The sequence below is a fragment of the Lytechinus variegatus genome, chromosome 4, assembly GCF_018143015.1.
Source record: "Lytechinus variegatus isolate NC3 chromosome 4, Lvar_3.0, whole genome shotgun sequence".
NCBI classification, from domain to species: Eukaryota; Metazoa; Echinodermata; class Echinoidea; order Temnopleuroida; family Toxopneustidae; genus Lytechinus; species Lytechinus variegatus.
In genome coordinates, this window is record NC_054743.1 from 22,400,716 (window position 1) to 22,423,170 (window position 22,455).

The following is a 22,455-nucleotide window of genomic DNA, read 5'->3' on the forward strand; positions in this document are numbered from 1 at the left end:
GTCTGGTCACCCTGACCTCAAATTAATGTTGAAAATGAAATTTTGTCGCATCGTGTATTGCGCAAGCGTAATAATATGTGTGCAATGCACTGCGTGTGAGGTAGGCAGGATTGCGCTATACTTATCCCATGAACCTGTGCTGGAAAAAATATGTAAAAGAGCCCACTGTCGACCGAATCACTACCATACCCACAGCCGTAACTAACGCCGGAGTTGTGGCGTGCTAACTAGCACTGGGTTGCCTATTTCGCAGCTGCAGATATCTCGCTCGGACTGGCATCTTCGGACATGTTTACGTGACGTGCGCCGAAAACGCGCGGTGAGCGTTGTACATGTAGCGCAGTGTAAAGATTTCGATGAACGAAGGTGAAAGTTATTGTTGAAAAAATAACCCTAATTTCTCTCTAATTTGTACTAACTTCTCACAAGCTGGGCTCTATCGGGAATATGAAGAGGCGAACTGCCGACTGCGGCAGACCAAGACGTCCTGTGAAACGTACGAAGATCACGGAGGGTATTTACGGCAGGTAATTTTTTAGACAAGAAAATGAATTGAATTTCCCTGTGCTGTGGCTGTGTGTGACTGTCAACTGCTCTGCATCTGTCAAGTGTGTGTGTGTGTGATTTGCCAGAAAAGGCAGAATAAAATGGCAGATTGGGTGATTTCAATAATTCATTTCGAGTCAGTACGATGTTGAAATCTGGTGTTGGTATTGTGACAACACCACCTGCCTACCAAAACTAGTAAAACTAAAAGCTTCGACTGTATTTTGCAGTTTTTGGCTTTGTATTTTGCAGTTTTTGGCTTTGCATTTCCGCTGAACTGCGTTGTTGCCTGTCTGCCGGCTGCCTGTAGTATTTTTGGCAATCCTGTATTATAGGGGTCTAAATTATTTTAGGTTGCTAACTTCCGTTCAAGCAACAGCTCCACGACAGGACCGCTGTTAACGGTAGTTCAGTAGTGCGTATGTAGGTGCCGGGTATGGCAGGCCGTTTATTATTTCTTCATTCCATAACCCCCCCCCCGCCATGACAAGTAACGCTGATTACAGTTGGTTTGATATATACTCTTCATCCTTCACCCATAAGTGCCCAGGTATACCCCCTATTATGCCCCAAATAATAAAGGCAGTGTATACAGCCACACGCGTGTGTCTTTACCATCCAGCCACACGCGTGTGTAAAGCAGCTGGGGTCAGTAAATGAACACCACTGCTCGATGATTATAATAATTAATAGAGGACAATAGGGGTGGGATTGACAAACTCACCAGGCAAAATATGACTTCTGAGGAGCGATGTCCAAGTTCAAGTTCTGCCAGTCAGCCATATCAGTCAAATCCACCGCAGCATGGCAGGTGACGTCACAATTATAGATTGGGGGTGGGGTAGGGAAATACGTCGCTACTACAGGCCCCCCCGTTTTGAAAAATTTTGGTCATATTTTCCAAATAATTAAAAATGTGGACAAAATTCAAACCCAATTTGGAGCGACTATTTCCCGTTGTACCCTCCATTAATTTCCACTGGAGAGCACTAAAAAAAAAATTTTTTTTTTTTTTTTTTTAAAAGAAAAACCTTCCCCCAAGAACACAGGGTCCAAAAACTTAAAACAAATGTGGATCAAAATGATCCAATAGGCCATATAACATTAAATTTGAACACCAAAACAACACCAATTTAGTATCCAAAAATGGCCAAAACACATTGGGAATTTGGCGAATGAATATTATTTTCGCCTAAACATTCCCTCAAAGAAGGGAGAATTTTCTAATGGGCAATATTTAATCGACCGCCAAAAACCAAAAACCTAACTTTATCTAGGCGGTTGCCCTAATGACCAGATCACAACGCCCGATAGCGTTGATCCGAGTCTCCCGGACAATATCCAGGTATTTTCCTCAGAGATAATCTATCTCCGAAGCAATCCCCGATCCATGTCAGGGTTTCCCAAGGATTTCGTCTCGGGAAATCTGCTAATTCCAGGATCCCATAGCCTCCTCTGCCGGGTGTCAGGCAGTGCCTCTGGCTGCCCCTTCCAAGAAGGGACTCCTGCTGAAATGCAGGACGAATGCATATTGGCTATAGCAGTATGTGCTGATCCTGGATTACAGAAATCTAGCTGTATCATGGGGTCAGCTTGACCCAACAGCTCCAAAGCTATGTTCTTATGCTTAATGAGCCGCCTATCCTGGGAAACCGCATCCAGGTTTTGTGGGGCGGACCCAGGAGTTTCTGGGCTAAGCATACAGCTTTGTTCCTGCCCTACATTATTAGGCAGGCTTAGAGGAAATTCCTCCAAGTCTTCACTTCGGGAGTCTCCGGAATGGCCTCCTGATGACATAGGTAAAGAGGCCATGGAACTGGTACTAAGGCGGCAGACAATTATGTCTTCTGGATCCGCCTCCAGTTCATTCTCTGTCGGAATCACCAAAGATTCACCGGCTTGTATACTCTGATGCAGAGTAACCGGTGGGATTGATCCGAGAACTGTTGAGAGATCTATTAGATCACCAAGATCTGTATTGAGATCTATGAGATCGTTCAGATCTGTTTGGAGATCTATAAGGTCTCCAGGATCTGTCTCAAAGTCTATGGGATCTCCCAGATCCGTCTCAAGATCAATTAGGTCGCCGGCAAGCGTCTGTTCTTCAGGATTGCCGGGGCTTGCGCACCATAGTGATACTTCAGCCACAGCATCTATACCCTGTTCGTCGCTTGCTGGTGTAGCCGGATTTATTCTTGACCCGGATTGGCCGATCTGTTCCTGGGTCGAGATTCGGCCATCATTCCCGACCCCACATCGTTTCCCTCAAGGTCAAGGAAAGAAACTGAGGGCGTTTTATTCCTCAGTGAATGGTCTCCGGAAAGACACGTCTTCATTGCCTTGATGGATTCGCAGAGCTTGGCCACACTACTGGAGATCACATCCAGTCGGCCTTCATACCCATCCAGTCGTTCGACCAGATTCCCCATGCCAATGGGGTTGAACTGGTTAGTTCTTGTACCAGTACATGTAGATTTTGGGAGGGTATTCCCTGTATTGCTCTGCGGATAGCTAGGAATTGGATGGACCTGATTTACCATCCGCTTACAGGGATTACCTGCACGAGTTGCGGCCACTCTTGCAGGCTTTGATCGGCCAAACACAGCGTAATGAGAATGCTGGGCCCAACGAATGGCCTCAGCTGCCGATTCCACCGACTTGGGTCGGTGACTCAGGGCTTGGTACCCCGCATTATGATCATATGCACCTTGGCACATGCGAAGTACAAGCTGCTGCTGGAGAAAACTCTCCGGACTACCCGGGAATGCGCGAACTGCAAGATCTTGAAGGCGATCCACCCACTCCTCCAAAGACTCATTGGCCTCCTGGTTGGCAGCCATAAATTTTAATTGGGAGGACTCAGGTAGTTCTGAAAAGTTGAACCGAGCAGCCATCTTCCGGATGGTAACGGTGAAATCCATAGCTGGATTCTGTGCGGCCAATCTATCATAGTAAGCAAGAGCTTTGCCCTCAAGGCACCAACAGAGATAGGCCAAGCTTTCCTGGCCATCCCATTCTTGATCTGCTGCTAGAAGTGTGAACTTCCGAAAGAATGGGTCCCATTTTGTATTGCCGTCAAAAGAAAGGCCTTTTGGCAATTCTTGAAAGAATATGCCTGCCCGTGAGCGAAGTCTAGCACTTGCTGGTTGGGGCATACGCCCGAAGACTGGGGCACTTGAAGGCACCGCTTGAACATCCAGATAAGGCGGTGAATGCCCCGAATTAGCATAGTGGGGGAAATCTTCCACCGGGGTAAGATCAGGCCTCTCATTCTGAGGTACTGACGAACTCTGCATGGATCCGAAGTTGTCACCTGAAAAGGGATTGTCCCGTCTCAGGAAGGAGCTCTGCCTAACGCTGGCCCGTAAAACATCACAAGCTAAGGCACTGTTGAAACTTGATAGATTACCACCTCTAGTATGTTCAGGAGGTGAGTGTAAGTCAAAGGGAAGTGCCTGCTGATTGGAGGATCCACTAGGAGTATTAGCTACCACCGGATTAGGTTCCGGGACAGTTTGAAACCCTGCTGAACTTTCAGCTGGTTGAGTGTCTCCGCTTGTAGCTGTGGTCGGCACAGCCGGAATGGAAAAATCAAACCTTTCCACCTGGACACTTCCCAGGCTTGGCACAGACGCAAATAGATCTGGGGTAATTACCCCATCATGCGTCCGGGTTTCCGCAATGACCGCGAGACCCGCTGTAGTCATACCGGGCACGGTCGCTATCTCCAAAAGAGAGCACGAATTAATCGGTATATGGTCCGATTCAGCCATGTTGTGGGCTACTGCAAAGCCCACCGAATTTACCCAAAGAAAATCAATAAACAGTGATCACTGCAAACTCAACCGAATTTACCCAAAGAAAATCAATTAACAGCAACCACTATTGTTGGAGTAGAAGGTACACCAATGCTTGAATCACCTCCTGTCTATTAAGAACTCCAGCACGGTATGCTCGTAACAGAATCCTTAATATCCTTAACCTGCCCTGTACTTCAATCAGAAACTGTTGGTTAAGATTATCATTCATTTATTAAAACAATTAAATAAGTATGCTGGTTTAATTTGCTATCTATAAAATTCCAAACTTAGGCAAGTTATTCGGGTTCGAATACCCGACAATAAATTACCGATTGTCCGGCTGTAAACTGAGGGCTCAAACCGTGATTGAGTTATCCCTCTGATATACAAAAACTTCTGATTAAATTCCCAAAATTATTAATCAGCAAATTTAAAGTCTTGGGCCTAAACTAGCAAGTTGTAATGTAAAATAGTAATACCCAAAAGAAACTAGTTCAGCCCTGTAAATATTTTGTGCAAGTAATTGAAGTAATATCCCAATCGATAATTGATAAAATAATTATTTTAAACCAGATTGATAATTGTCCGATTATAAATCCCCAAGCCTAAATCAAGGCTAACACTGGCCCGATTATACCGTTTGGTTCGACAGTTAATTGCAACAATGTCGCTATGTGTTGGTTAAACACTATTAGTAATAATTCAATCAATAAAACAATTGTTAATAAATCATCAAGCCTTTATCAAGGCTAACACTGGCCTGATTTAATGTCAGCTTGCCAGTAAATTTAATTGTTGTTAAACGCGTAGGTAAGTTTAACGTGATTATTCTGATCAGACTATTTTTATTTAAGTAACGATTGCACGGCGCAGCTTTGCAAGACTAGCCGACGCGCAACTTCCGTCAGATAGTTTTCACCCAAGCATGCACACAATCACCTTTAATAAAACACACCGCAAAATAATAGAAGAGCCTATAATAAAACTAACACCCTAAATTAGAAATTAACTAGACCCAGATCTAATTATTCCGAAGAACACCAGTCAAAATACTGACAAAGATTAACTGCTAGACTTCAGCAGTAGGTTGCTCCTGGCCACACCGTCCGACGGGAACACAACCTAAAACTTTAGCCACCGACAAATAATCAGTGAAACAACGATAACTATGCCGGCCTCAGTCCAGTCTATACTACTTCTGGGTCCCAACCCATCGGAAGTAATTCAAACCACTGCCAGGCTACACAGTCACGCAAGAAACACCGATAATTCCTTCCGAAAAAGGCAATGTCAATATTCTATAAATAATTCCCCGGTTTAACCAGATCTAAATCTAAATAACCTAAATTGTATTAAATGATTAATAAAGTCTAAAACCAAGACTACACACATGCACAAGTCCAATCACTCCGCAAACACACTTCGATTAATTTAAGTTACCCAATAATAGTCTGTAAAACCCCTAAAAAGTACCAGAATTTAATATTTGAATCCCAATTAATAATTGATCAAGGTCTGCGGTGAAGACTAAGCCCGAAAATCTTGGTCACCGATTCCGATATCGGTCTTACCTGAATAAATTCAAGTCACCGCAATAAGACCTAAAATTATAAAAACCAATATCAATTTCCGAAATTGTATTTCAAAATGTTTAAGTTGATGACGATAGTCACCCCCTCCCCTCTCCTAAATTGACAGGAGATAATCCGCAGTCAAAAACAATCACACCCACTCACAAAACAATCACCACAAAATCCACCAAAATCACTGCAATCCTCAATCAGATTGCATTAAAAACAAAGGCTGAATAAAATCTAGATTCTAAACTATAAGATTGGAAACAAAATAATATCAATCAAAAGAAAAGAATCTGGAAATAAAATCTTAAAAACTCACTCTAAACACCACCCGAAGAGAACTCCGCTACCGGCAAGTCCGGGTGCCCTCGGTAGAACCGGCCCGCGCGAATCCCCACCGCACGAACAATCCTGCCTGTTCCCAGCCTACCTGCCGTGATGCACCGAAGCACTCAAAACCCAATGAGGGTCCCCGAAAATGATTGCAAAAATTACGAATTGTCCATGACGCCAATAAAGCAGCTGGGGTCAGTAAATGAACACCACTGCTCGATGATTATAATAATTAATAGAAATGGGGGTGGGATCGACAAACTCACCAGGCAAAATATGACTTCTGAGGAGCGATGTCCAAGTTCAAGTTCTGCCAGTCAGCCATATCAGTCAAATCCACCGCAGCATGGCAGGTGACGTCACAATTATAGATTGGGGGTGGGGTAGGGAAATACGTCGCTACTACATGTGGTTATATCCAGAACACCTATCTGTGGATACCGCCACACGCCGCCAGTAATAACAGTAAAACACGTATGTAGGTCTGACCGTCTATATCACGATCAAAATAACCTCATTTCTTCATTAAATTCTTACATTCTAAACCACTCTGATTTCTTTAAATCGTTTCAATTTCATTCTCACCGTCTTCTTTCCTTGCTTTTCTTGTCTTGTTACAAAAGGCCGCCTGTTAAATAGCAAATTTCCACACTTTTTCTACTTGTGTCGATTCTCTACTGACTCTAGGCTATGTGCGCGTACGTGCGTACGTACGAAACCCAAACTGTGTATGTCTACTACTGCGCTGCGCTAACGCTGTATGGGTCTGCCACCGCGAAGGAAGCCAGAATCGACACAAGTAGAAAAAGAGAATTTGCTGTTAAACAGACGACCGTTTGTAACAAGACAAGAAAAACAAGGAGAGAAGACGGTGAGAATGAAATTGAAACGATCTAAGGATATCAAAGGGGTTTAGAATGTAAGAATTTAATGAAGAAATGAGGTTATTTTGATCGTGATATAGACGGTCAGACCTACATACGTGTTTTACTGGCGGCGTGTGGCGGTATCCACAGATAGGTGTTCTGGATATAACCACACGCGTGTGGCTGGATGGTAAAGACCACTCACACATTGTACGAGGTTAGTATGTACTAACCTCGTACAATAGACCGTGTTTGACCCTGGATTTCGAAGTAGTCGGCAAACATCGCTTCATTGCTGAAGTAATATTTGCCGAAGCTCCTTCTCGCTACGCACCGGGGCTCTTGCCGGTAAGTAGCAAGAGTTTGTTGAATATAAAAATAATAATAAAATAATAATCCGATAAAAAAAGCACATTTTGCTTACCTCGGCCTCGAAAGTGACTTCGCTTGTCTCTTCCACGGAAATACAAGGAAGCCCGTTGGTGGCGCTAATAATTTCACAACCTTGATTCAGCTCCTCGGTAATTTTATAACTGTATCTAAATTCTTTGAATGCGCAATCCTCATGATTAATTTACTAATTATGGGCACCAATTAATGAAATGCCTTCAAAAAACATAATTAATGATTAAAATTTGGTGATGATAACACTCATTTGCATTAATTTAAAAAGATGACTGATAAAAAAAAATGAAAATAATATACGTGCCTGGAAAGAAACCAGCAGTACAAGCTTTGACGAACGTCAATAATACGTATCACTGATCAGATCAGTGATACGTATACGGTATACCAAAGTCTATACAATGAAAAGATTGGACACTTCACGGACTTTGCGTAATGCCTTGCGTCGATATGCGTGTAAAATAGTGTAGGTGCCTATTCTTTCCCTTGTCGTGTCTTTGATATGAATATAAATCGCGCGCCCTCTTCAGGAGAAAATTGATATCAACGCTGACTGATTTCTATCTCCGTAAAATCTTCACTAAAGATCAAGAAAATATACATATTTTTAGAAAGAAACTTCAAGGAGAAGTCACGGAAGGATATAAATGATTCGGTAAGTGTCATAGCAGGATGTGGAATATTTATTTATACATAATATTTTATGTGGGCAAAAGCCCACTGTATTTTCGAAGTGTAGTGGTGTGTCGCGTGCGTATGACTGATAATCCTTCGCTCGCGAGACGATATGAACCCATGGGTGGGTAAAGACACACGCGTGTGGCTGTATACACTGCCAATAATAAAACCCCCTAAAACCAAGGCGTGCTGCATGGCATTATATATCTTCATTGCATCCCCCCCCTGCCCGGCCATGACTAGTCCCGGGTCACGTGACACCCCGACGGCTTTAGGTATACCGTTATTCTATACCATCCCCCCTGGCCCCTATATATCGCATGATACCCCATTGGTAAATACAACTTTACATCTACTACATATGCGTGTAGCTGTATACTAGATCATAGATGGCATTAATAACGGCCCGCCATACCCGGCACGTACGTACGCACTACTGAACTACCATTAACGGTCATGGAGCTGTTGCCTGAAGTTAGCAACCTAAAATAATTTAGACCCCTAAAATACAGGATTGCCCTATTTTTAGTGTTACTGTTAGTGTTGCTGTTGGCTCCCCTCACCAAAAATATAAGAATAGGCCCTAGACTGAAGTGAAGAGTTGTCTTATTGGCCCGTACGTACAGACAATAGTAGTAGGCCTAACATTATTAGATGTAACATTCGGCTCAAACCCGATTTTCGGATCGCTTTTTGTATGGTCACAGGTCAGTTCCCCCATGTCTACGCGGTCTCCCAAGTCTGCGCACCCGTATCTGCGCGATTCTAGTAAAAGAAGATATGCAACGGGCACAAACTTTACACATGCAATACATAGGCAGGTATTCATTAAAAGATCCGACTCAAAATGGTGGAAAAATAATGAATTCAGGGCCGGGCATTTCATGTGACGGCCTCAAAATGCAGCCTTTGTCATCAAAAACCCCGAATCGTGTGCAAAGTGAATGAGTGCGCAGACATGGGGTACCATTTTTTTTTCAATCTGAAAATGACTGCCCGAGGTTTTTTCAATAAAATCTTATATTTTCTTTCGTTTTCTAATGAGAAATTTGGTACACTTACTCTTAATAATGTAAGGAACACTATTAACCAAAAGATTTTGTGAAATAAGAAGAAATTCATGTTAAATCTTAACTCAAATTGTTAGGTGCGCAGACTTGGGGCCCACCATCATACATAAAATGTCACATGAAAAAGAAATAACATCCAAATTTAAGAAAAAAATATAAAATTCAGAAATATTGTACAGTACGTACGATGGTGTGACCTGATTAGCGCGTTACCTAATTTTGCGCACAGTCGAATATCTCAATTTCTAATTAATATCTTCTAAAACTGATATCACCAACAGAAAGAGCGACTTCAAATTACATAGTAAGACAGTATGGTAATGTACGGTGTGAAAATATTGACAAAACATCGGCAAATTTTGTCACATTTTGTGTCCGCTCTGAGAAAATCTGATCTTCTCGACAAGCATCAAGAAATGTTAGTTTGCAAGTAGAGGTCTCCAAATATGTTAACCCAAGGGCTTACCGTGTATTTGACCATACTTACGGGACTAGCGTGATGTATGGTCTAAATATTTCTCCAAATAAATCGTGAAAACAGAAATTATGCACTTACCACGATTATATGAAGGTCTAAGGAGTGGCAGTTTCCTGACATCGAGGCACAGACTGGAACCTCAAAAAAACCCCAAAAAGTTCTCTCCTTCCCCAGTTTCGATCGGCCATGTTGTTATGATTCATAACAAAAACTGCCGATCGAGACTGGGTTAGAAGGAGTGTGTGTGCGCAATGGCCCCCTTTTCGATCCCATAATGCATTGCGGTTCTGATTAGCGATAAACCTTATTATGTATAGACCGAAGTTTTATTACTCAATCTGTAGACTTGTGTACAGGGACTCAATGGCCATACATGTATGTTTATGTATTAAGTTCAGATAAACCAGGGAAGTGGGAGTTGCGCGACAGCCTTAAGTAAGTCACTGTATTTTTTTGTTTTAAGTTAATTTTTTCCTGTTTTGGTGCATTTCAGGCCTAAGAGAAATAATAATCTTTATTTTGGTCTGGTTCTTTTTTAGATATTTGTATGTAATAAACACAAAAATCGATGAGCCCCGTCTGGGGGATTTTGCATTGTTAACTCCCTAATAGCGGCTGGACGATCGCGAGCCGTCTGTGTACAAGGAAAAACAGACAAAATTGAAAATGTTAAAAAAACTCCTCGAACAGTTGGCTGCCAGCTGTCTAAAAGTACTCTTTAATACCGTAAGATCTATTTCCTTCAGTTTTCAACTTTGATGGCATGTTTTTGTTCACTGCCACGATAAAACTAACGTTAGGCCTAGTTACTGCCGTTGAATGTCGTTTGCTGAACCGAGCATCACATTTCCCAGTCACCGACACCAACCCACAGGGATTGGGAAAATCGTGATTTAAAGTTCAATGTTGGTGTTGGCTGTTCATATCTAAATTGAAGCCCAGGTACCTCAAGTGATGTTCATGCAGCCTGCAGGCTCCACTCCACTACCGCTACACCTACCCGAACATCAAGGTCCAAAACTCGCTCTGATACTCTGAGTGGCAACAGTGGGAAAAAATGTATATTAATTGTAAAAATTGCACACCAAAACTAGCTTAAAAGAAATAAGAAGCTTAATTTCTTACTTTTCATCCTAATTTCACTCCATATCCATCCTCTGCTTAGCCTCAAAATTGGTGATTTAGAGCCAACATGGAGATCCTCACACGTATAAATAATTTGCTGCCGATTTCAAAACATTGCATGCGCATGTGTGAGGGTCTGAGCTTGGACCCAAGCGCATAGGGTCAATGAACTTTGGTCATGATGGGGTCTGAATTGGCATCATTATGTTATTATAATGAATTATATTAATGATCATGATAATGATGATGATGATGATGTTGATGTTGATTACGATGATGTTGATGATGATGATGTTGTTGTTGATGATGATGATGATGATGATAATAGGTACATGTACCTTACCCAGGGTAGCCACTTCAGTTCAGAAAACTGCTCTCCCAGTGGGCCCTGCTTTTATTATCACCCCGGCTTTAGCTGAGCTGCCTATGAGCTCAAGCATTCAACTTTTTCAAGGAATTTCTTCCTTCCGGATATCCATTCACCTCACCTGGGTTGAGCAGCACATGTTTAAACAAAAATCCATTCTGATATCTGTCAAATCTCCTATAAATAATTTCAGCTTGTCGATTTCCTTCCTCTAGTATTTAGATATCGGTGGCAAATGTTAATTTGTATTAGGTTTCTCTAGATTAAAGGATTTTTAAGATGCATTTTTATCAGTGACGTCATAGATCAGGCAGAAGAGGCAGACAGGGAGTGTGAGGAAAGAGGATGGAAGTTTTAAAGATTAGAGGGTCATTCCAAATGAGATCATTTAGAATGAAGGCAGGGTTCTCAAGATGTCGGAGATCCAGGTGCTGCCCCATACAGAATGGACTGGTGGCAAAAAGTGTAGAGTGCTTTCTTTCTTGAGAGAACAGAGCTTGCAGGTTGAGTTAAAGCTCCTTCCAAATGTGGCCACTGGCCAAACGTTGTGTTTGATAAGTGGACGTACAGTAAGCAACTGGGCACATAAGATCACAGCTGGCTGAAGGTGGGTCTGGAGTGAAAGGAGTAAAGCGAGGTCTTAAAACTGTTTCCTTTTAGGAAAGAAAAATCTAAATTTCAGCAATTTTTCCAATATGTAGATGGTAGAAACGTCAATCAGAAAATAAAGATTGTCCTAGTATTAGTAGAAAACAGGTAAAGGGTTGTCCTCAATTTTGTCACAAACGGAGACAAATCATTTCATGAGGAATTGAGTTTGTCCTTGTTTATGAAAGTCTAAAGATTTTTTTTTATGTCCCCCTGCAGGAAATACATTTAGGTTGCTATTTCAGGAATTAAGAGTGCTTTAAATGGATTCTGTGACTTCAAGTCCCCACAGTTCACTGTCTGTTTTTTATGACTTGCTGTCTTACTAAAACTGTAATATGAAACCTGATATGTTTACGCTTACTAGTGTACTTGTGTCATCACTGAATGATGCTGGCTGGACATGGTGGCTCAGTGATAGGCCGTCCACCTCATGAATGGGAGATTTTGGTCCACCCGAGTCATACCGAAGACTTTAAAAATGGCACCTTCTGCCTTCATGTCAGGTACTCAACATTAGATCACAGAAGGATAATAATATCAATAACATAATCTGATGTTGTGCAAGGCCTGCTGGGAGAACAGTTCATACAAAGAGCTGAAGTGGCTACCCTGGGTAAATAAGAATTATTAATGATTCACGATGCACAGAGAGACCATGCGTGCTGCCGAACAAAATACATTATTTTGCCACACTGGTTTGCAATCTCACAGTAGAGAAGATCTTATTACATCGAGGTAGCCCAACAAATATGACAGATTTTTGTGATCTGGAAAAAGAATGTTAAAAATGATCTGTGATATTTTGTAACAAATTTTTTTTCAGCAAGATAGTAGAAGAATGGGAACAATTTTTCTTGTAAATGTAAATATCGCTGTTAATTTCAAACACTGGCATACATGTACAGTTTGGGGGGCATAGATCCCCAAATATTTCATGATCAAGGCAAAAAAAAGAGAGAAAAAGAAAGAAATGGAAAGAAAAACGGTGAATGATATCAACTTTTCCAATGGTGGCGGGGGTTGCATCGTCAACACTGTTAACCAAGTTTAAGTTTTTGAAATGTCAGCTTTAAAAATACAAGGGCCTATTTCATGAAAATTTTACTTTACAGGTTGATTTGTATCACTGATGATCTGGCATATACATGTATTTCGGGTTCACATGATCAAGGTCAAAGGCTGTTAGACTCAAACTTTCACCATGTTGGGGGTAGCCGGAAGCAACACTAAAATCTTAACCAAGCTTAACTTTTAGAAATGTAATACATGTATCTTTGAAATTTTAAGGGTGTAGTATTGTGTATTTCATGAAGCCTGAACAATGTGGGTAATCAGGTATTCAGGTATCACTGACAGTGACACTGACTGTCTGGTATGAGTTGCAAGTCAGTGTCAAAGATCATTTAATAGTGCTAACAAACTTTGACCATGCTGTGATCTGTTAAAAAAACTTGACCAAGGTTAAGATTTTGAATTTCTGTTCTGTTTCTGTTTGTGGTAACTCCCGCAGGAACTCGGCAGGACACCATTTTGCTGGTAAACGCCAAGCTGGTATAACTATAACCAATACCTATGAAACATTATACGTCGAGGTTAATCAGTCATAGTGGCTGACGTTATAGACGACAGATATCTATCTCGGGACTTTTTATCAAAGTGGAGACAATGGCAGAGTTGGGAATCGAACTCACAACCTTGTGATTATGAGTCCGATGCTCTAACCACTGGACCACACGACCCGAAACCACTTGACCACACGACCCGAGAACTTTCCAGTTAATTTCGCAAGTATATAATACAAGTCCCTATTCAATAAAACTTTTATGGTATCAGGAAACGGTAAATACATGTATAATTTCTGTTCATCGGCAAAGTTGTTCCTTTTGTCCAAAAATGTCACACCCTATTAAAAAATTACTTTTTGTCTTGCCTTCATATATGAGTGTAGCAGAGGGAGACTGTACATGTACATGTAGGCGCCACTTTTCAGGCAGAGTAAGATTGTCAGGGCGTCACAGCAAGTGACTTGTGCACTTTTAGCATTACAAAGCATGAGGGATGAAATAGACGGAAAGATTGCAACAATGACGGAAGCCCTGGGATAAAGTAGTGATAGTGATGGTCATCACTCCTACTCCAGTGGTCCATAGACTCCACATACATCAGGAAAAAAAATTAACAGATTGGAAGTACATGTACGTGTATGCAGTACTTTGAGATGAGGATCAGTATGTACCAGCCAAGAGTTCCTTAAATATGAAACAGGAATGCTCCTAAAGATAGGGAACAGAATATTGCCATTTTCACCTACATGTATTTGTAGTATTTCTATGATTTTTTTCTGCAGTATTATTGAATCTGAAATTTCAGGATGTTTCTAAGAACTTCCTATTTCTTGACATTTCCTGGTAATTTCTTCCTATTTCTTGACATTTCCTGGTAATTTCTTCCTATTTCTTGGCTGTCAAGGTTGGCAGGTATGGCATTATTTAAATGAGGGAGGAGAGTTTTGAGCAGGGAAGATTTCACCTGGATAATGATAATGGGATATCATTGAAGTGGTATAGAGTGGTTGGAAAACATGAATTTACTGGTACATGTTAGATGAGAAAGATAGACTGTAAAGCTCAATTAATTTTGCTTTTCAGACTAAAAAAAAAATCTCTAACCCTGGTAAAAACTTGTAGGTTGGGCTAAGGTTGGGGGTTCGGGGGAAGGGATGTTTTGGCCCTTCCTATTTACCCAGGGGTAAACCATGGCCCCCTTTGGTTTTAGAAATATTTTAACGAAGTTGGCTAGCATGGTATAAAAAATGGTACTATCTGGCCCTGCTTAAAAAAGCAGGGTTACATGCTTGTTGCGGTGCTAGCCAGGCAGTTGTGGCTCATGCAGTTGTAACTCTGGGGAAACTAAACCAGGATGAAAAAAAAGAAGAAAAGTCTCGGCTAAACAATTAGCCAGTCACAGAAGTCACAAGTCTATGTTAAAGGTTGTTCGTGACAAAATCGTCAATATTCAGTGTCCGATAGTCTGGTCCAAGGGCTTAAACCTTGATTTGGCAAACTTTTGGGTTAAGAAAGACAGTCTTAGTGTCCTGAGAAAAAATACTGGGTTTAAACTTTAAAGATAGTTCGGGTTTATTAGTCTGAAAAGCATTACAGCATACATGTAGCATCAAGAAAGGTGGTATAGTATCTGACAGGAAAAAAAATTGATCTGGAATACAATCCAAGAAGGAAAGAGGAAATGATTTAAAGGGAAACTTTGTGTTTTTAAATCACCCCCACAACATGATGATTTTATTCAAGATTTTTCATTTTCAATACTGTTTAATATTTTTGATCTGATCAGAGAGGCGCATGTAGATATTGATGCGATATTAACTAATACTCGTATCATACCATACTATTATGATCGCATTAGCAGGTGAATCTACGACACTGAACTTGATACCTGTAGATTGAAGAAAAAAAATTAGGATAAAATGGGGGGGGGGAGCAAAACATATACAATTTTTCTGCCCTTATTTTACAGCTTCAATACTTTGACAGGTTAAACAATCAACACAAAATCTATGTATGTCATCAATGGGAATAATATTTTTCAGGTGAATCAGAATGATTTTGAATTTTTCTAATTTAATTTGTTTTCAAACACATACAGTGCACAGCATTAAATTACCATTTTCCTTTTTCCCTTTTATAATTGACTGAACAAACATGAAGTATGCACATGTGTAATATATTACATGCATACCTTCCACTGTGTGTTGATAGAATCCTTTGTATCACTGGATAAATACAACAATTTACAGTATTCGTAGTGTTTGTCCTACAAACACTACCCATATAGCAAAAGAGTCCAGTATAATCCCTCATTATTCATGCAGCGGAACATCCATTACCAAACTCGACAAATTTTGCAAGCATGCTCCTTTTCCACCATTTCCTATAATTACATCCTATATGCACAACCCTGAGGCAACGTCCCGGTGATTTGTACATTTGAGGGATACATCCAGAAATCTCCAGTTACCATGACAACGGTGGATGACCTAAATGCATGTTGCGCTGATCTCCTTTTTTCGTTTTTCCCAGCTGATCTTCGTTTGCCAGACCATTTCTTTGTTTGGTGTTCATTATTATGTTTGGCTCACACAGATTTCGTACATTTGAATTCTCTACAGTACTTGTACAATGCCTACATTTGTATACAGAAATTGAATCCTAATATAAGTGCTGCACAATATTTGCTTTAATACTGCAGTTCTGTTTTTATAGCTGATGATTTTATTGATCCTGAAAATGTAGGAGAGATATACTTCACTATAAATGCAGGTTGTTTTTGGAATATCATTTTCCATTTCCCCATTAGAGCAGAACAGTGATTTCAGCAGTAATAAAGGTTGTACATTTACAAACTTAGCTCAGATTTGCTTTCATATGGAACCATGAACTACATGTACATAACGATGTTTAAAAAATGAAAATCGTGAAGCGGTTTCCTTGTACAGTGCTCTGTACATGTATAGATATACATGTACATGTAGCACATGTACTTGGGTCTTTATGTTTGAGCGTCATATGTTGCAGTACACATAATTTGATGTGTGTTTAGCCATACATGTAGGTATTATACATGCATACTGGCTGAACGTGTTTTGAATGTTTTGTATGATAAGCATACCAGATAATGATCTGTACATACATGTTCTTGTCCTTAAAATAATGAATTTAAAAAAATGGTTTGATCGAGTACAGGTCATCAATACCTGCTGGAAGCTTCATCTGCAGTATTCTCAAATTTTTTGATGGAGGCCTCTAATATAAAGTTGATGCGTATCATGTATTATTGTTCATGTACGTGTATTTCGCTGGATGTTATTTGGTGGGAGATTTATAGGACTGGGAAGAGAGATGGGGCTGTGGGGATTGGTGTACATACATGTACTTATTTGTATTGTAGATACACAGAGGATTGATCAGACCGGTAATATTACATGTGCATTGTACGTGCATTGTTCCAATCCTCCAATCTTGCACAACATGAAAAGTACAATAACTGTACATGTACGTACAAAACTGCTTTTAATTTTTACATGGCATACCACATCCATAAACATTGTAATAGATTATAATGTACATGTACATACATGTATCTGTATGTAATGTCAGGCATGAAACCGTCCAGTAGTGCATTAATCCATGTATTTGCTGCACTTTGTTTCAACATGAATGATGCACAAATTGTAAACAATATTTTGAAGTGCAGTCAGCAGCGTTCATAGCGCCATCTCAAGTCCTCAACTACTCACATCTGGCCAGCATAATGCAGCATTTCAAGATTAAATGTTGAAATAAGTTGGTGAGAGAATATATGAAGACCCCGTTCTCATTACACTTTCTAAAACTAGTTTTACTGGATACCGGGTCAGGAAACCAGTTTGGAAGATCGCTTTGCTAATGTTCCCATTTCAAAGTGTTTTTTAAAATCACTTCACGTTAAGCGATATTGTTGCTACGGGAGCGCTCTCAGTGGATGGCGCATTTCGCGCAAAATGTGAAACTGCAGCGTAGGCATTCTACACAGTGTGTAGAGTAGCGTGCTCAAAATGTATGCAGATCGCTTCCTGAAGAAAGGTTGTGTCCTCACGCTAAAACCAGTTTTAATGAGGCAAAGCGATCTTGAAAACTACATGTACATCGCGAGATGGTTTTATGAAACCAGTTTGGAAGATCGCTTCAACCGTTCTAACATGTTATTTCCAGTAAACTAGTTTTAGGAAGTAGTGAGAACGGTGTCTTTGTGTTGGTCAGGTCGCTCCCTCTTTAAATGCTTGATTGCTTTGCATGCATGGGAGAAGTACTCTGTGCATAAAAGTAATTGTTTGGTACCTCAAAAGCCTAAGTTTTCATCCGGTATCGCACTCAGACCCCTCCTTTATCATTTTACTGTAGTGCCGTTTTGTGATAATCTTTCAATAGTTATTGAAATCATTTAATGCCATAGATGTTCAATATATTTCTCTTTTCCTGCTCCCCATTTTCTTCTCCCATTCACAGTAGTACTTTCCTCTACCTGAAATTTCTTGGAATATGGGGCTTTGTTCTGCTGCTTGATTTTCTTCTGGAGTTCCGCTTTGAGTATCTGTGGCCCGTCTGGCTCCTCCTGAGAAGCATCTACGACTCCTACAAGTACCAAGGCCTGGTAAGCTAGATACATTCACACGCTTTAACTTTAATCATAGATACACTGTACATGTTTGTGTCATGCAATGCCTCTTTTCCATAGGGCATATATTACAGAACAAAAACAAATGGGAAGAAAATAAAATGCCACATTGAATGTTAACCTCCAAGATGGGCATTAAAATTCAAATATCTATAATGTTTAATTACTTAATATGATTTTCAGTCACTGCTTCATGTGAATAAAAGAAAAGGTGTACTACTTCTTTTATCAAACAAACAATTTTTATGTTTTTTCTATGGAGCATATTTCTATTACAGAACAAAGGGGGGGGGGCATTAAAAAGGGCATAGCAAAACTCCATGGCCAGTGAAAGGGGCATCCAAATTTTTATTCAACTGTTTCAGTCACTACTTTATTAGTGAACTACCTCTTGCAAAAATTATTAATTGGGCAAGGCCTCTTTTCCATAGAGCACATTCTACTCTGGATATGACAAAACAAATGGGAATACATGTAATTAAAAAGAAAAAAGGCATGAAGCAAATCTCCATGGCCAATGAGAGGGTTGTAAAAATTTAAATTCAATTATGAATTCATAAAATTCTTTTTATCATTTGTAATCACTGCTTCATCATGGAAGAGAAAATCAACTACTTCTTGCATCAATCAAACAAGCTTTAATAAATTTGTATGTTTTTAAGGGCAATGTCACTTTTCCATGAAGCATATTTCTAACATTACAGAGCAAATGGGAAAAGTTAAAAAAAAAAAAAAAAAATGGCACAGCAAATCTCTATGGCCAATGAGACTGGCATCAAAATTCATGAACATTCAACTTTGAATTTATAAATTTATAAATATCATCAATCAATTTATAAATATCATCAATCACTGCTTCATGAGAAGGAAGAAGTGAACTTCCTCTTACAACAAACAAGTGAGTTCAGGCTCAGCTCAATTATGTCAAACCTGTCATTTTAACACTTAACATGTCAGGTAAGAACCGTAATTTCCAAACATGACCATATTTTACTTTTTGTTTTGCTCTATACACATTGCGCATACTGTTATGCATGTTTCACAAATGTCACTTTATGGGTGAGAGTGGTTTCGGTAAAACAATTGCTTTTTAAAGGCATGATTTATGAAAAGCACCAGCAACCTTACACAAAAATCAGGCAATATTAAATGCAAGCAACCACAAACCATTTTTTTTTAATGCAAGTACAGAGGCATTTTTTAAGGGCCCTTTTACTGGGGATTTACAGCAGAGTTGTATGTATTGATGTGAATATGTATCTGTTATTTTATGGCTTTGATTTCAATGGTTTGCATTAATCACATTAAATCTTCTATTCTAGATAAGTCATGAAAATATTGTAATATTTTCCTAACAAAATGACACCACATATTTTATCATTTTTTTCTAAATTATACAAAAAGTTCTTTCATAAAAGTGATGCTCATCTGTAGTCTAAAATCTTATGTGTAATTTAATGTGAAGCTCAAAATCTCACAGTTCAAATTGATATGTAAACATTTTCTCTCATTATCCTTTCCATTTCCATGATTACATGCATAATGTATATACATCTACACGTACCTTTAAATTTGTAGATTTAAATTCATATCTTTCCTCATTTCAAGTTTCATGCGCCTATGATATTGTGTTCTTTATATTTTTTTTGCAGGCCTTTTCGGTGTTCTTCATTTTCATTGCCTTTACTTCGGACATGATTTGCCTGCTATTCATCCCGGTGCACTGGCTGTTCTTTGCAGCCAGTACCTATGTGTGGGTCCAGTTTGTTTGGCATACTGGTGAGTATCACCTAGTGGGAAATGGAAAAAAATATGGGGGCTCAGGGCAATTCCACCCCCAAAATGCTTAAATAAGCTCTTGAAATTGAAAAAAGAGCGTCAAAAACCCCATTCACTGCCATGTAATAAAGATTATCGAATGTAGCAAATAGATCTAGGCTGTACATTGTTAAAAGTAGCCCCTGAAAAAATAAATTTGCATGGTATCAACCCTTTCTTCATGTCATAGGAGAGGAATAAAACCCATAGGAGAGGAATAAAAGCAGTATACATGTAGCTCTATGAAGCTGCTTGCTATTGTTGACCTCATACCATCTAATATCCAAGAACTCCAGGACGATAAAACCTACATTTGGCTGAAAAAAGGCTATAAAAATTGGAAAATTTAGGTATAATTACCTTTTAACTCTAGAAATAATGGTTTAAAAGTGCTAATTATAGGAAAAACAAATTGCCTGCCCCCAAAACACATGAATAGACACCAAAACCAGAGAAAAAGACCACCAAATAAAGAAGTTGTGGCCAAAACTGTGATTTTGGGGGGGTTTGGCGGCCATTTTGGATTTTTGGCCCGGCACACTTTTTTTTTCGGACCCGAGACAAAAAATATTGTCATTTCATGTTGAGATAAGGTAAAAGGAACACAAAAAAACTGTTCCCACAGTAAAACCAAAAATCACCCATTTATCGCCCACTCCTAATATAATATTTCTCCTGGTAATTATATCTTTGTGGGAAAGTCAGGTTACATTGTGTTGTACACTTTCCCATTCTCATATATATTGATCGCTGTTTCCTTCATCTCATTTTACGTTTCATTTCCTCTTTTTTTTTTTTTTTTTTAGATCGAGGCATCTGTTTACCAACGGTAGCGTTATGGTTGCTGTTTGTTTACATTGAAGCGTCAGTGAGACTCAGAGGGTTAAGATCAGTGGTTCCATTTCATCTGGATCTATGCAGGCCTTTCGCTGCTCACTGGTAAATAAGTCTGTGTTATGATAAATAGGGCTGCATGATATGACAGTAAAGTGCATAATCCATTGCCACTTCTTAATATTCAATTAAAATTATATGTATTTTGAATTTGTAAACAGGCCACCATTGTGTAAACATTGTTACTACAATTCAGAATTTCTGCTATCGTAATAGTGTAATGTATTTTAATAATTTTGTATATTACTATGTAAATCATTTTGTATCTTCTTGCTTGCTCCATTATTATTATTATTTTTATTCTCATTGTTATTATTATTAGTAGTAGTATTAAGATTCTGACATTGAAACTTTAATGAACAGAAGACATTGCATCCATAATTTATCACCTCACACAGTGCTGTGAATGATAGAAGTTTCATTGCAATTCAGATCTGCCTTGGAATGCTGTCATGGCAACTCTAGGCAGATCTGAAACAAAATAACCAAGTTGTATAGCCCATACAACGTGGACATTATCCCTCTTCTCCTTATCCAACTCTGCAGGTTCCCAGGGAAAGGGTCATAAAAATGTTACCCCCTCCCCCTCCCCACCATTATATTCTTCCCCCATCATCACACCTGATTTGAAAGTCAGCAAAAACAACTATTTGTTTCAAGAATCTGTTTCACACATGTGAAGAATTATAACTTTGCCATTATTGTAACTTCCATTGAAACCTTCATTGTGATCGTCTACTGAGACATTTTTCCAAGGTAGTTACAATAATGGCAAAGTTGCAATAGTTGTTAGTCTTTATGAATTGGGCATCTGATGTACAATATGATTTACAGAATTGTCTTTTTTGGCTTGTTGGATGTGAATATCACGAGCAGAGTTTATTTTTTACCACTGTTGTGTCTTATTATTTTCCAGTATTGGCTATCCGGTAGTAACGCTAGGGTTCAACTTCAAAAGTTATGTGAGCTATCGTATGAGGCTAAGGAAGCAGAAAGAAGTTCAAAAAGAGAATGATTTTTATATGCAGCTTCTGCAGCAGGCACTGCCACCAGAGCAACAAGCGGCCAATGGGGTCGCAGTCACTCCTGCTGAAAAACCTGCTAAAGGTGAGTTTCTCAAGGGCTTAGAGGTGTTTAGATCGGCATAGGAGTGTCATTTGTGGTGATATCAGAGAGGTAAATGAAGAAACTGTTTGGTCTGTGGCATTGCAATATCATGATCTTATTGTTTTGAAATTAGTTTTAGTAAAATAATGCAGAGATGAAATCTGGAAAACATTTGAAAAAAGTATGCATAATATGAATGAATGAGGAGGCGACTAGAAAGGTAAAGCCTTATTAGTGCTGCCACCTTTACCAAAACTGGAAACAATGTATGATAGTGTGAAATATATGAAGTAATAAATACTGAATACCAGGGGCCCGTTGCAGAAAGAGTTGCAATCAATTGCAACTCTAAATATGATGCGCATCTTGATTTTCAACCAATCAACAGCGCGCATTTGGGACTTGCGATTGATTTTTTTGACTTGCGTTTAAACTCAACTCTTTCAGCAACGGACCCCTGATACAACTGATCGTGAAAATCAAGTGTGCGATTAATCACTAACCTTTGT

General features: G+C 39.5%; 1 protein-coding gene across 2 annotated transcripts in view; it reads left to right on the forward strand.

Moving 5' to 3' along the window:
• The first annotated feature begins 323 nt into the window (after window positions 1-323).
• LOC121413635 (macoilin-like) overlaps window positions 324-22,455 on the forward strand; it is a 31,170-nt gene continuing 9,038 nt past the window's right edge. Inside the window, exons 1-5 of one of the 2 annotated variants that reach the window (XM_041606543.1) lie at window positions 324-527; window positions 17,959-18,103; window positions 19,780-19,906; window positions 20,752-20,884; window positions 21,756-21,946. In XM_041606543.1, coding sequence (XP_041462477.1) covers window positions 448-527; window positions 17,959-18,103; window positions 19,780-19,906; window positions 20,752-20,884; window positions 21,756-21,946 — 676 coding nt within the window. In that variant the 5' untranslated portion in view covers window positions 324-447. The remainder of the gene's footprint in view (window positions 528-17,958; window positions 18,104-19,779; window positions 19,907-20,751; window positions 20,885-21,755; window positions 21,947-22,455) is intronic. The other variant, XM_041606544.1, reaches the window with a different exon arrangement.